At 45.9% G+C, this 13887-nt stretch overlaps 2 protein-coding genes across 2 annotated transcripts in view; one reads left to right on the top strand and one right to left on the bottom strand.

The window, feature by feature from the left end:
* The window catches only part of mnat1 (MNAT1 component of CDK activating kinase), a 34464-nt gene extending 26359 nt beyond the window's left edge, over positions 1 to 8105 (top strand). Inside the window, exon 10 of the mRNA XM_080012871.1 lies at positions 7878 to 8105. Within this exon, the coding sequence (XP_079868997.1) occupies positions 7878 to 7998 (121 nt within the window). The 3' untranslated portion in view covers positions 7999 to 8105. The remainder of the gene's footprint in view (positions 1 to 7877) is intronic.
* An 87-nt stretch (positions 8106 to 8192) lies between these two features.
* Positions 8193 to 13848, bottom strand: trmt5 (tRNA methyltransferase 5). The gene is made up of 5 exons (XM_080012873.1): positions 13825 to 13848; positions 11209 to 11792; positions 10229 to 10353; positions 8942 to 9581; positions 8193 to 8329 (listed from the first exon to the last, which is right to left on the bottom strand). The coding sequence occupies exons 1-5, from the start codon at positions 13830 to 13832 to the stop codon at positions 8274 to 8276; spliced, it is 1413 nt and encodes a 470-aa protein (XP_079868999.1). The 5' UTR covers positions 13833 to 13848; the 3' UTR covers positions 8193 to 8273.
* Between the last annotated feature and the right edge of the window lie 39 nt (positions 13849 to 13887).

Here is a 13887-nt window from a genome sequence, read left to right as displayed (position 1 = left end):
GCCTTGTAGGTCCAGGGGGGAAGGAGCAGAGGTCACCGGCCATAGAGGACAAGCATTGAGGAACGGCATCGGAAGGGTTGAGCGCCGGGGAGAGGAGAAGGACGGCAGCAGAGTGATGGCACCTTTGAGAGAGGGGCTCCCGTACGCCGGTGCCTCAAATAGTTATTTACTTGTACGCGCACACACGCACGGCTTTGATGCTGAAGTTATGAGCTGAATGAAGGCGAGTGGGGCGCCTTCTAGTATGACCTCAGATGAACTCCCACATAAGCAGCGGTCTTTGATCTAGTTTTACTACTATAAGACAGTGACTCAAGAGGCTTATTTTGCTCTCATTCAGCCAATTAAAATATGAAATGTCATCGCCAAAGAATACCATTTATGACGAAAATGGTTGAGGGATAACCGTATGCGGCTTTTGTATCAATAGTCATTTTCACCAAAATATTTTTGGGCCACCACAATAACCCCCAGGCCTCTAGCCGAACCTGCGTTTCTCAGATTTCTGAAACGCTTCACGCCGGTTATGTGTGCCAGTGTAGTGTGTTACTACATCAAGAATAGCCAGTGACCATAGAGTACAGGGCACTCTTTCCCCAGCCATTCAGACCTTTCCTTGCGCTCCCAGATTTGAGATTTGCATAGCCAAAAGAGACAGAGGCTACGGCAAAAGTTTGCAAGGCCCTCATTAATTTGACTTGCAAACGTGTCCATGTCAAGAGCTCGACCCAACTTCGCTCAGTGCTCAAGGCAGTTGCCAACTTTATTACTCTGGTTGTTATAGCTTGCTCTTTCTTCTCAATTCTAGCTTGAACTCAGAGGGTGGTGTGTAGCTGCCGTACAGTATTGTACCAACCCCCACCGAGCCATTATCCAGTCTGTCTGTGTAAACAGACCATTAACAGACAGTCAGCCCGGGCAAGATTCCTATTGTTTTCTCTCCCATAGATCTGTACAAATATTGATTTTTTTTTTTTCCCTTCGAGTAAGAGCATAACAAAACCCATACTGTAGTTGACTGAAGCCAGGACTCTTGTCGTGAGGGTTTTTGTCTCGCGGATGACTGAGAAAGGGAGGAAGCAGAGTGAGCAATAAAGGTGGAGAAAGGGAAAGACTGCAGACCTCTGGTGTGTAGTCGGGTCCATCTTAAAGAGGTCTGGTTTCGGTCTTATTGTTTCTTTACCCTGTGGTCTGTGTGCCAGACAGACCACCGGGCCCCTCCCCGGACAAGGCCTGGGCCAGACTGAGCCGGGCCATCCCCCCTGTGAAAGAGACACGAGGCGGCAGGGATTATATGGGGGGAAGCGGTCTCCTGTGTCCCCAGGTTTATTTGTATCACAGACTACATGTGGCAGGGTCAACACCCTGCAGAGAGTGAGGTGATGTCTCCGCACTATTTATACCTGAACTCTCACTCTGGTCACGGCAGAGGTTCGTGAGGCAGCCGCTACTCAGTGGAAGGCTTGCGTGCTTCGGATTTGGATCTGACGTTCCTCATAACTTCTCTCTTGTTTTCCCTCCGCACGCACATGCGCACGCACGCAAACACACACAAAATCACGCTTGAAATCCGTACCTCCTCTCCTCCTTGGCCCCGGGGCAGATGGCTCGGTGATGTACAAGGGGATTAGCCAGCTCATTTTCCCCTCTTAAGAGCTGGGCAAAGAAAACAAACTCCCATCATTTGGGGGTGGGCTGCAGGGACTTGCCCCATGCAACTGGTCGTAGGAACTACCTCAGCACGATGATGTATGAATTATACGCCCCCCCCCTCCCCATCGCCCAAGGCCTAGACCTTCCCCCTTCCTTTGTGGTTTCTTTTTTTTTTTCTCCCCCCACCTTTTCTCACCCCCTTTATGTCTTTCTTCCTAATTGAAATCCCCTTTGCCTGCCCTCTAGTGATTGAGGTACTCTGGTAACTGATACCTGTGGATGCCCAATCCCCCTGGGAAAACTGTATTATTCCACAGTGTACCAGTGTTGTATTCCCAACATGTCACATCAGACTATTGGAGCCACTTTTTGTGTGTGTGTGTGTGTGTGTGTGTGTGTGTGTGTGTGTGTGTGTGTGTGTGTGTGTGTGTGTGTGTGTGTGTGTGTGTGTGTGTGTGTGTGTGTGTGTGTGTGTGTGTGTGTGTGTGTGTGTAACCTATGGGTGTGTCTTGGGCAAGTAGCCTTTCCCTGAACAGCATATGCCTGTCCATTGTTTACAGCCCCCATTTGGTTAACGATGACACTGATGTCATGTCATTATCCGCCCCCCTCCAGTCCAGTTCGCCCTCTCCCCCACTCCCGGCTCTCCGTGGGGTAGGGTTATCAGGAGACGGCTCTGCAAGACAAGAGAGATTCTCCCTGTATCAAGTGGCTGGTCGGCAGTGATGGCTTTCTAAGCCTGAGGGTGTTGTTTGGTGTCAAGGCATTGCCAGTCAGTCAGACAGCCTCTACTGCCCCCCTCAGGTTAGACGGAGGAACTGCAGGGCTGCCATACGCAGGCGAGCCCGAGATGAGCAGTGACAGGTGACATTTGGACCAGGAAGTGAAAATTATTCTTTTTTTTTTTTTTTTTGGAGGGGGGAAGGATGCAGGATGTTTTAAACAAGTTATGGCTCCAAAGCAGTGATTCATAGAGCCAAAACAAAGCACAGCCCTTTTGCCGTTATCAGTAACACCAACAGGCTGTGTCCTCGAAGACAGGTTGCAGATTGTCAATCACTCTAAATCAGTATGCATTTCTATAAGTGTTACCGTCAAGTGACACCCAAAGCTTGTGTTAACACTCAAACCATGTTCACCCTTTAACTAAGTGTTACCGATACCCCTCCTCTGCCCCTCTCTTTCTCGCTCGCCCTTTCTGTTTTGGATGTGGAGAAGCAGACAGAGCCTGTCAGCAATGATAAGAAGACACATGATAATGGACAAGGGGTCTATGGGCTCATGATAGTATGATGTCACTGCATTGAGTAGCCCTCTGCAAACACACACACACACACAATCTCGTGGACAGTGTGTAGACTAATGGCTGAGGATCTATCTCACACACTCTCATGTCCCAGAGGAAACTGTATTCAATGGAATAGCGTGACCTTTCAACCCCCGGTGATGAAAGGCTGCTGTTGACAGACATAGTATACCTGTGAGAGCCTTGGCTTTTGGGCCTGACTACGGGGGGTGTTGTTTCTAGATGGAGGTTCGGTCCAATTCACACATCCTCTGCTGGTTACAAACCCCCCCCCCCCCCCCTTTAAAAAAAATAAAATAAATAATGTTTGTGTGCAAACAAGCGTCTTGTTGCCGCACTTAGATAAACACATGCTCAGACGAACGAATATTTTCGAAAAAGAACGCGCGCCGGAGAGCGAACTCACGAACAACCGCACAATAAACGCAGTGTGTGTCTCGGTGGCTCTCTTGCTTTCAGGGTAGAGTGCAGGAAGGAGGGGCAGCTGAGGGCAGCAGCGCCGCGAGTGAGTGTAACTGGAGCCGTCTGAGGAATGCAGGGGGTGTTTTTGGAGGAGCGGAGTGGGGCTGTGTGGGGGGGGGTGGGGGCGGCTCGAGGGGGTGGGGATGGGTGATTAGGGGGTGACAGCTGAGTGCTGACCCCACTATAATGACAAATCATCTGGCAGGTGTGTGGCTCTGCACCACTCTCCAGCCCCCTCATTCCCAGGCCAGGATTCCCAACCGCTGCCGGAGCCGAGTGCTAAAGGAAGACTTCCGAACATTCATGCTGCCATCCAAGCGAGTTCATGACTGGCCTTTTCGGAAGTGTGGGGCGGCGGGCTGTCCCGGGTTTATCGGCAGCCCCTTTTTGAAGACGTAGTCAACACAGCGTCCCGAGCAGCTGTATTTTAATAAATACCGCTAATGAGGCTTCTGCCCTTGGAAATGGTCTCAAATTGGGGAGGGGTTCATTGATTCAGCTTTGTCCACATTCTTTTTGTTTTTTCCTTTTTTTTTTTTTTTTTGTACTTCCAGTCGTCAGCACAAAGCACAGTTTGTTTCCTCCGGTCAACATAGTCCGTCTCCGTCATACTGTAAGTCACGCTGACAAGCTGAACTGCGGAGCCAGATCCTCTGCTGTAAAACAACTGTCCCTCGCTGTAGAGTGGGACAGGTGCTGCTGAGCTGGGATCTGATCTCAGCTCAGCGCTGACACCTTGGTGGAAGTTGGTAGCAGCTGTCAATCCACGAGATTAATTTCATTCATCTGTTATATATTTTTGGGGATAATTTGTGGATCATTTGATTAATTATAAAAAAATATATAAATAGGGATGTATATACATCCACTGTATATCCCTCTCAAAATAATTAATCAAATTACCCACTGATTATGATAAATACACTTTTGTTTTTCTCCCCTGGAGTTCAGACCTCTGGAACACGTTGTACAGAACAAAAATGTTAACATTTGCCAGAATTAATTCAGCCAGACCACATGATTCCACGCTGAGCTTGTACATGTCTGATTCAGATTGCTGGTTTGTCTTACGCGTCTGCTTTGTGGTTTGCATGTTGATTAAGTACCTACTATCTCAAACAGCCATTGTATCATTACGGGCCCTTTTTTCTTTTTCCATCCTCGTTCCTCGCTCACACGTGGCGTCTAGACTCGAGTTCCCGGCACAGCCCCGCTCCCCCGTCTCATATCTGCTGTGATCCCCAGGCTCCGCTTCTCTCCGGAGTTCCAACCCCGCAGTTATTTCCCCCCGAAAGAATCCAAACACCCTGCGTTCCGTGGCCGCGCTGCCGGTCCAAACGCAGAGATGCGCCCACACATTCTCGGCTGGAAATCACGCGAAACCCGCCGGAACATTTCACCACTTATGTTTTCAGTTTGAATTAGGGATGGGGCCCTGTGGTGTGTTTTTTTTTTTTGTTTTTTTGTTTTTTTTTCTCGAGGCGTTCACAGTCCCATTGGGGAAAAATCCAGGACGGTTATTGCAATTGGCAGGAGACATTGCACAGGTATGAGTCCTAGACCCGGACGGAAAATGTTGCCGGATTTTGGAAGAACTTTGCGGTACAGAAAAAGAACTGGGTGGTTTCCTTGTTGTTGATCAAAAACGAAACAATAAAGTTGTAGTCATCCATGTCAACATTGAAAAGGTACAATTTTAATAATTGTTCTACAAACATGCATTTAAAGTTGACAAATGTTACTGCTCATCCTGGATGAAATGTTGGATGCAGGCCAATGGTTTCTGGTAAGAATGAGGCAAAATAAGTTGAGTTTTTTCGGTAGTGGGCCGATTTGAGTCATCCTTTTTCATATGAACACCGCAGAAAGCCCCTGTAATTTACCATGCTGACAAATGTATTTTGTCACAAACAGTTTCATACTTGGTCAGTGTTAATCCGTCTCTATCACTGGTTTATCCTCGCCCCCGCACCCCCCCCCCCAAGCACCATAATGGACTAGTCCAAAGTGACCCATATTTACCCAATAATATGCAGCTTTGAAAAGGCCCATATCAAGTTGCAGCTAATGCTCCAGTGGGGTCCAAAGAGTGAAAGATGTTACCGGCCGAAACGACTTGGGTTTCAGAGCCAGACGAACAAAAGGCAGACCAGTCCTTGGAGAAAAGAGGGTAAGGGGGGGGGGGGGGGGTGTGGGGATGGGGTGGGGTGTCAGAGGAGAGGTGTGCGTCTAGCTTGGTTTCTGTTCAGACAGTCCACTCGCAGCGCGCTGAAACAGTAGCGGCGCCGGCCCGCGGGCGTTGCGGAGCTGTTAAGTGTCAGATTCAGAATTGTCCATCACGTGCGCCGCGGTCTGCGGCTGAATCGGCAGCATTTTTAGTCTTGACGCCGTCGCGAAGAAACGGCCAGTTTCTCGGCGCACAATAGGGGTTTAATGCGGCTCAAGCCTCGGCATGCCCGATTTGTTGTCGTCATGCGAAAGGAGTCAAATTCCCAGCGTCGGCGCGAATACGGTCGTCGACCCGGTTCTGTCTATGTGCGCTCATGACCCCCGGCTCGGAGGGAGGAGATGTCCTTCCAGCGGCAAGGTTAACGGGGCAGAACCGCGCTAACCTTTGGTGTCCGGGGTGAGCGGGAGGGCAGGCAGGATTTATTTAAGAGGAGCGGGTCCAGCGACGGCGATACCCAAAGGTGATTTCACATCATATCTCCCCTCTACTTCCCACCCCCACCCACACCACTCCATCTCTCTTACCCTTTCCCCCCCCACCTTGATGTTCTCCCTCCTCCTCTCCCACCCCCTCCTCCTTGGGGGCCTGCAGGTATAATGTTACACAGCGCTCTCAGCTTTCTTGGAAGGAATGACCACATGAGTAGCTTGGGGATTAGATTAGCAGGAAGAGCAGACTTAGCCGGGCCGTAAATAGCCCACTTTTTTCACGTTTAAAAAGGCCCAGTACAATATAATCAATAGATAGCACTCATCCGATGCAGGAAGCCATCTGAGAAGACCTCCCTCAAGTGCTCTGTGAAGGACAGGCTACAGCAGCTCGGCCCTAATGAAGTTATTATTAATCACTGAGCCCCTGTTTTGAACTTGCGTGTTGTTTCTCTAGTGCGTGATGAGTGGTCTTTGCATGTGAGAACCTAATTTCATCTCTGGTTTTTCTCTCCTCACGTTCACGGTCTATCGAAAACCTGATCTTCCGTTGTTATGTAAAACCAATTACTTTGTACGTCACACACTGTGGCGAGTATGTTGAAACCACCATGGTACCTAAAAACATATAAAGAAGCCCATTATTTAATATCGAAGTTTTCAAAGTCATCATTCTCAGTCACACACTCTCTCCCCTCCCCCGCGATCCCTCTCAGGTGTTTGGTTTCCCTGTAAAGTAGCTGAAATAAGGCAACGAAAATCAGAGGGCTTTCTGTGCTCCTGATTATGCTTTTCCTTTGAAGTTTCCCTGGCGCCGCGGAGCTGGGTTTCACAAATTCTGACTCGTGTGAGGGCTTTAGACCTCTCTGCCTGGGCCCGGGTTGGAAGGGGGCAGCGGCGGGGCAGGATGCGTGTTGTCGCCAGTGCTTTGGATCTTAGTCGCGCGAGGAATTTGTTGGCTTTGTACTTCGATACTACAAGGAACCAGCTTGGCCCATGTGTGTGCTGGTTGCTCCTAGAGCGTACACTTCTTGACAGGCTTCGTGTGTGTGTGTCTGTTTTTCGGGTGTGAAAGCGGGGAGGAAGGATTAGAGTGGGTGGGGCCACAGGTCAATCTTTCACACCCCCTCCCCCCCCCCCCCCCTCCCTTCCCCCCCTAAAAACATACGCGTAGAGGAGCGCCCATCACCGTGAGGAGAGGTAGTGGTTTAATTGACAGCTCAACAGTTTCTCCATCTTTGGCTTAGGGTGAAAATAAACAGTGACTCTCGCTATTGCTTGAGAACCTGAAAGGAGCTCTGGCAGGCTACATCTGTAAGCACTTAAAAAATAAAAGACACCTAAAATACTTGAATGGGGCCGTGTCACAGAGGCTTTTAGCCGTACGCTGTTTAAGTGTTGGTGCGGATAGTCCTGTCTTTGTAAGTCCCAGCAAGAAGAATGAAGGAGAGCCAGAAAACCAAATAAATGACCTGAGTGTGGATTTAGAGAAGAATAAACTTGTACTTGAAACACTTCAGAGGAACTATATTTTAATCCCTCACTAGAGTGGGGAAAACTATTAGGATACGACACAGATAATAAATGCAACCTTGAAATATGAAGTCGGGCTCAGCAATGTTGAAGAATTTATTCTCAGGATAATTGCACGGTGATGTCATTTGTTTTCATAATCCACTTCGGTCAAATATCGATAACACCACTGTGCATCACATTGTTGCAGTGTCTTAATATATCATGATATTATGCCACATGATGATAATAAATGTTGGCCATTTCTCCGTTTTTTCCCCCCCAGATATCTCAATCATGTGCGGGCTTCCTTGCCGCAGGACACAGCTGGAGGATACACATCGGGGCTGGCGTGTCATAGAGCCATCCAGGACGCCTTCAGCGGCCTGTTCCCTCGAAAGGGCTAAGCCCAGCGTGGCGCTGAGATGCCACTGCAGCCGCCTATTGTGTCAGGATGTACCATAACTTTTCCTTTGTGTTTTATATGTAAATAAAACTTTTCGATTGAACTGTACTATTTTACATCTTTAATTCCAAAAAATGAGGAAAAAAACTTGATTTTTTTTGACAATATGCAATAGAATCTGCAATAAAATGTCAACTTAAAAGTAGAAAAAAGGGAACTTAATGTAAAACTTAAATGTCTTCCAAGCACTTCCCACGTGCCAGGATGACACAATATTTAATGTGAAGTCTCTCCACACTTCTGCCTCTTAGAAGCCGGCTCCTCTATAGGATCTGTAGGGAAATAAAAAATAAATTATTTATTTTTTAAACTTAACTTATCTAATTACCCCTTGGTGAAAGTACCAATTGGGAGCAATATATACACTCAAAAAGTAAGGAATAATTTGACCTATAATACAACTGTACATTAGCGGTCGATATTTATGGCTCTAATATGATGCCCGTTATCTTTATTATCCTTCATAATTATTTATTTTTCATTTATTTTTTTATACAAAGTTTAATTTTTCAATTACCTGTAGATATTTATTTAGTTGATAATTTTAAAATAAGTGCACTGCAGACAATGAAATCAATAAGATTAGTGTTAAATAAATGTTCATTTAAGTTCAGCAATTGTGTCTTATTTGTTATTAAATTGTTGTACTTTATCAGATGCATAAAAAGCATGTCAGCATTATATATCAGCCATTGGCCGTGCTGCTCGCTAAATATCTGCATCGGCCATTGAAAAACCCATACCTGTCGACCACTACCATACATAAACAAATTAAGAGATGCACCTGGATCACCTGGAATTGCAGCTAAAAAAAACCCCGTTTTAATTAAAAATATAAAGGCAAGAAATCCAAACTCATGAATATTTCCTGAATAGATGCTCACCTGTCTGTTCATCGTCGGTGTTGAAAAGAACTTCTTTCGGGACCGTGAATCTCACACACATCATTTCCTTGTTCGGCGCTACATTACGCACAAACTGCACGGAGGACCTCCCCTCCAGGCAGAAGCCCAGGCTGCTGGAAGCCCTCACCTCCACGTCCTTCTGAGGGTCATCATCTTTAGAGAACCCATAGCAATGCACTATGGGAAGATTTGTGTCACAAGAAAGCTCTTTGTTCAAGAGACCCCGGAATGCGTCCAAGAACTCCAAAGCCAAGGCAGGCAGGTTCATCACCACGTGAATATTGGCCTTCCCCTTCAGCAGGGCAGGCAGCTCCTGCCTCACGGGCCCCTGGATGAAGGCCCTCCCATCCAGGTTGAATGTTCGGACACTTTTCTCCACTTTGTTTAGTTTGACGTTGTGCTTTAACCAGCGGTGGGACTCCGGGTTGAGATCGTTTGCCAACACAGTGGCACCCGCGCGGGCGGCCGGGATGGCAAATGGCCCCACGCCGGCGAAAACATCTAATACGATGTCGCCGGGTTTGGTTTGATCCACCACGCGCATGTGCTCTGTGCTGAGCCTTGAGTTCCAGTACACCCGGGAGAAATCAAACTCGTAGGTCACTCCGTTTTCTTTTACCTACAAAAAGGGATGGGTGACAAAGATCAGTGATCGGTAAAAACTTTAAAGCTAGGGCCACATTATGTGATTTTAAAGGCTGATTTGGAAATGATTTCATATCGGGTTGAGTCCGGAGTCCGGAGTCGTGCTGTAGAATCGTCGCTGTCGTAGATACAGTGTGTGTGTGTGTGTGTGTGTGAGCGATAGACCCAAATATGTCTCCATATGATCCCAATCGGCCAGGTCACGATTCAATCGAACATGTTTGATTTTATCGGGACTAGTCATTCCAAAATCCTCTGGTGTGTGTGCGTGTGTCAATTTTGGCAATTTTCAACAGCAAAAGATCTCAAGATATTGCCTCTCGCGGGAAGATACTCATACGTGAGTGCTGCAGTACCACAAAACTCTGTCTCAAACACAGCAGTTATCATGGGTGTGCGCAGGAGAGACAGAAAATCTGCAAATTTCAGTTGTTGAATGTGCGCTGCTCAATCTTTTCATTGTCGTTCACGATTGGAAAAAAAAATCACGTTTCGTGGACGAGGCTTAAGGTGTATTTACTCGAATGCTAAATTCCTCTGAGAAAACAACACTATATGACAACACTACTTATATGAACATAGATGGCATAACATTCATGGATTATTCATGATTTCACCCACCTTAGTCACCATATCCTCCTCTCCAGCTAAGACCTCCATCTTGAAGTTACGGTAAGTGGAGTCAATTATATTTGTCTTATTGACCACACAGGTCACCCCAGGGTTTTTGTCCATTATGACTTGTCCTAGAAAGGGAACAGCATAGTGATGATGAGTAAACCAACACTGTATATAAAACGCATACAGACTAGATGGTTTCCAGCCTAAGAAACAGATGCACAAATAAGACTGTGTTGTCATCCGGCCTGAAAAAATAACTCTTACTAGGGCTGGGCGATAGACCATTGATATTAGGGCTAGTTTTAAAAAAATGTATTTACACTTTGGGATATTTCAGTTTTATTGCTAACATTTCTGAATCTATTTGAAAAGTTGCATATTGATACTTCATGCGACAGTTTTCTGGTTGCATTAAATACCACCGGTCTATGAAATTCTTTTTGAGGCTGAATTTGATCCGTGAAATAGTTTCGTAATGCACATGCACATGGTTGGGTAGCAATTCTCATGTATAAAATGTCGATATATCAATAGAGAGTTGTATCGTGAGCCATCTCATCAATATCTGATTGAATCATGATCCTCTGTATCGATATTGAATTGAATGACAAGATCCAGTCCCAATTGATATCGTGATATGAGATTAGATATCCTCTGGGTCATTTATTGTGATGTTATAGTTAAATGCCGTTATGGCTGAAAGTACTTCTAATCAATGCCTCTACCTGCTTGATCATAAATAATACTCATATTTACCGATGACTGTTTCTCATATATTCCTTGTGTTCTTATGAAAGAACCAACTTATCAATTAACAATATCAAGTTTATCAACAAAAATATTGTTATATTTAATTTTTATCAATATCACCCAGCCCTAACTCTCACCAATTCTTACATCATTACTGAATTTAAATAACTTTACTGGTGTTGATTTGATATGATATGATATGATGATTTGATATGATGTTATGATATTACCAATAAGGTTTTTAAAGGGCAGCTGGTGATCTCTCAAGTTCATGTGCACGATGTGTCCGATCCGGCTGAAACCAGATGTGATTTCCTGGCCCTGGGGGAGAACAGCTTCCAGCACCTCCTCCGTCTTCAGGTTGTCGTAGGTCAACCTCATCTCATGGTTCTGGAGCTCCTCGGGAACATCTAAAGACCTCAAGGCCTCGGCTTCCTCCTCAGTGAAGGAGCTCGGCGATGACATTCTGAGCGGATCCAATAGGACTAAGCGAAAGTCACCGCCATCACTGCTGCACGGCTCCCCCTCCTGCACCACCCTCGCCACGCCCGGACGCTTGATGGTCGCCTTCTTCAGGCTCTTCACCACTTTGTTGAGAACGCGCGTGGGCACGCGCAAGGCGGGGACGGTGATTTCCCGGGCGAAGGCTTCGCGGTCGAGAGAGATCATACCCCGCACCTCTGGGGGTGCGTGGTAAAGCCCGGGCTTCGTCTCTTTCTGCAGGGGAACAGCAGCCATTGTCTGCGGTTGGAAAAGTGTTTTCGCGGAGCTTCTGTGTCGAGTCTGCATACATGTAGATATTCGTGAGAAAAACCTTAAAAAAAACAACCAAAAAAACACATAACATTGTTACCAGGGATATTTGTCATGAAAATCAAAAAAAAAAAGGGTACAATGATACAATACCAAACCAGGACCAGGCAGGATTTGTGAAATTAAGGTATGGCACAGATAATGTACGTTATGCACTTATACATTATCATAAAAACCCAGCGTTGATCCAATAGCCAATGTCAATACAAAAGGCCTGAGGTCTGAGGGTTTTTCGGTGCACAGACAAGGGTGCCCTCTGTCACCTTTCTTGTTTACATTATTCACACAGCCCTGGGCCGAGGCCGTCAGTACTAATCCCGACATAAACGGGATCACAGTGGGTGAAGAAAACCATGCTATTTCCCTATTCGCGGATGACGTTCTTCTGTATGTAAGGAACCCTGAAAAATCAACTCCAGCAGTTCTGAACTCTGTAGCTTCATTTAATGCTCTGTGAGGTTATAAAATGAATCTAGGAAAATCTGTGGCTTTGCTTTTCAATATCCCCAGAATATGCCCACACAATCCCCTTTTCAGATGTCAGAGAGGGGTTTCTTTGAGACTTGAGACTTATTTACCCACCTCTATTTCAAAAAAATTTAGAAAACGATTTCAAGAAGTGGATCTCCTTGCCGACTTCCTCCTTTGGGAGAATCAACGCTATAAAAATGAACATTGTTCCACCGTTAAACTACCTATTTCAAAGTCTTCCATGCTATTTGACCACAGCATTCTTTTAAGCACTGAACTCTTATATCTCTCATTATATTTGGAATAACAGACATCAGTCATGTTCTCTAACCGTACTAATCCAAAGGAAGCGAGAGGTTTATCCCTGCCCAATCTACAACTCTATTGTCGGTCAGCTCAACTTAAAATGATGACAAATTGGTTTACGAATAGGCAGGATCCTTCATGGATAGGTCCCGAAACTCTAGCATGTTATCCTAGAGGTCGAAACCCCCTCCCCTTTATCAATAAGATAGATCAGATCAATTCTCTTCACAATGATATAATTATTTACAACACACTACTGGTAGGGAGGGATATGAGAAAATATTTAAACATTCCCTCAGTGATGTCTGTTCGGGCCCCCCTGGCACCGACTCCTGACCTTCCGGCACAGATCAAGAGCCTCAGTTTGATGGAGCGGACTCCCAAGGGCCAATCAGATCCCGCAGGCCTGTTGATCTCCGACTCTTTAAAGTCGTTGAGCAAGAATTACATTTTAGAATTGACTTTAACATTCCCCATAAAGATTGTTGTTGTTTTTTGTTTTTTTTTCCTGGAGAAAATAACTTATGATCTCAATCGTCAACGGGAACAATTGTGGAGACTGTGGAAAGCCTTGCGTTGTTTCCTACGGAGACTCTGACTCGCTCGTCCCGGGAAGGCAGTGGCTGATGTGCTTCATCTGTATGTGCTTCTTGTTCATTTTCCTGTCGTGCTTCCGTACAATGTTAAGTTTGTTTATAGTTTAATTCTAATATACTGCAGAGTCTGTTGTCGGTTTGGGGTGGGATTTTTTTTGTGTGTGTGTGTGTTTTTTTTCTGTTGTCGGCGTTGAAGGGTTGATGGGTATGTGTTTGCTGCATTTAAAATTCAAAACCAAAGGAAAAAAATATATATATATACACACACATTACAGTACCAACAACGACTTCATTACATCACGTAGTACTAATACATTCCTTATCGGGGACGGTAGCTCAGGAGGTAGAGCTGGTCGTCCAGTAATCTAAAGGTTGCTGGTTGATCCCAGGCTCCTCCTGCTAGCATGCTGTAGTGTCCTTGAGCAAGACACTTAAACCCCTCATTGCTCCTGATGGCTGCGTCCGTCGGTGTTTGAATAATTGTAAGTCGCTTTGGATAAAAGCGTCTGCTAAATGACGAAATGTAAATGTAATGTACATTCGATAGAAAGAAGCCCTCACCCCGACACCAAAACATTACAAACATTCAGACATTATTAGCGGCACACACACACAAAAAAAAACCTACAAACACGGAGAGGAGCACAATCCAACCCTCACCTCGACATTCTCCTTGCGCGGACACGCTTGACTTGACGTCATCAACCCGCGACGCTTGCCCGG

This window comes from Zeus faber (assembly GCF_960531495.2).
Source record: "Zeus faber genome assembly, chromosome: 13".
Lineage (NCBI taxonomy): Eukaryota > Metazoa > Chordata > Actinopteri > Zeiformes > Zeidae > Zeus > Zeus faber.
Note: the sequence above shows the minus strand (reverse complement) of the source record. Positions and strands in the feature narration are given on the sequence as shown.

Bases quoted from the DNA above. Each gene is read 5' to 3' on its own strand.
- trmt5 (XM_080012873.1), bottom strand. The intron at 9,582-10,228 runs GTGGGTGAAATC...CCCTTTTTGTAG, and splicing joins AGGAGGATATGGTGACTAAG to GTAAAAGAAAACGGAGTGAC. The intron at 8,330-8,941 runs GTGAGCATCTAT...ATTTCCCTACAG, and splicing joins CACCGACGATGAACAGACAG to ATCCTATAGAGGAGCCGGCT.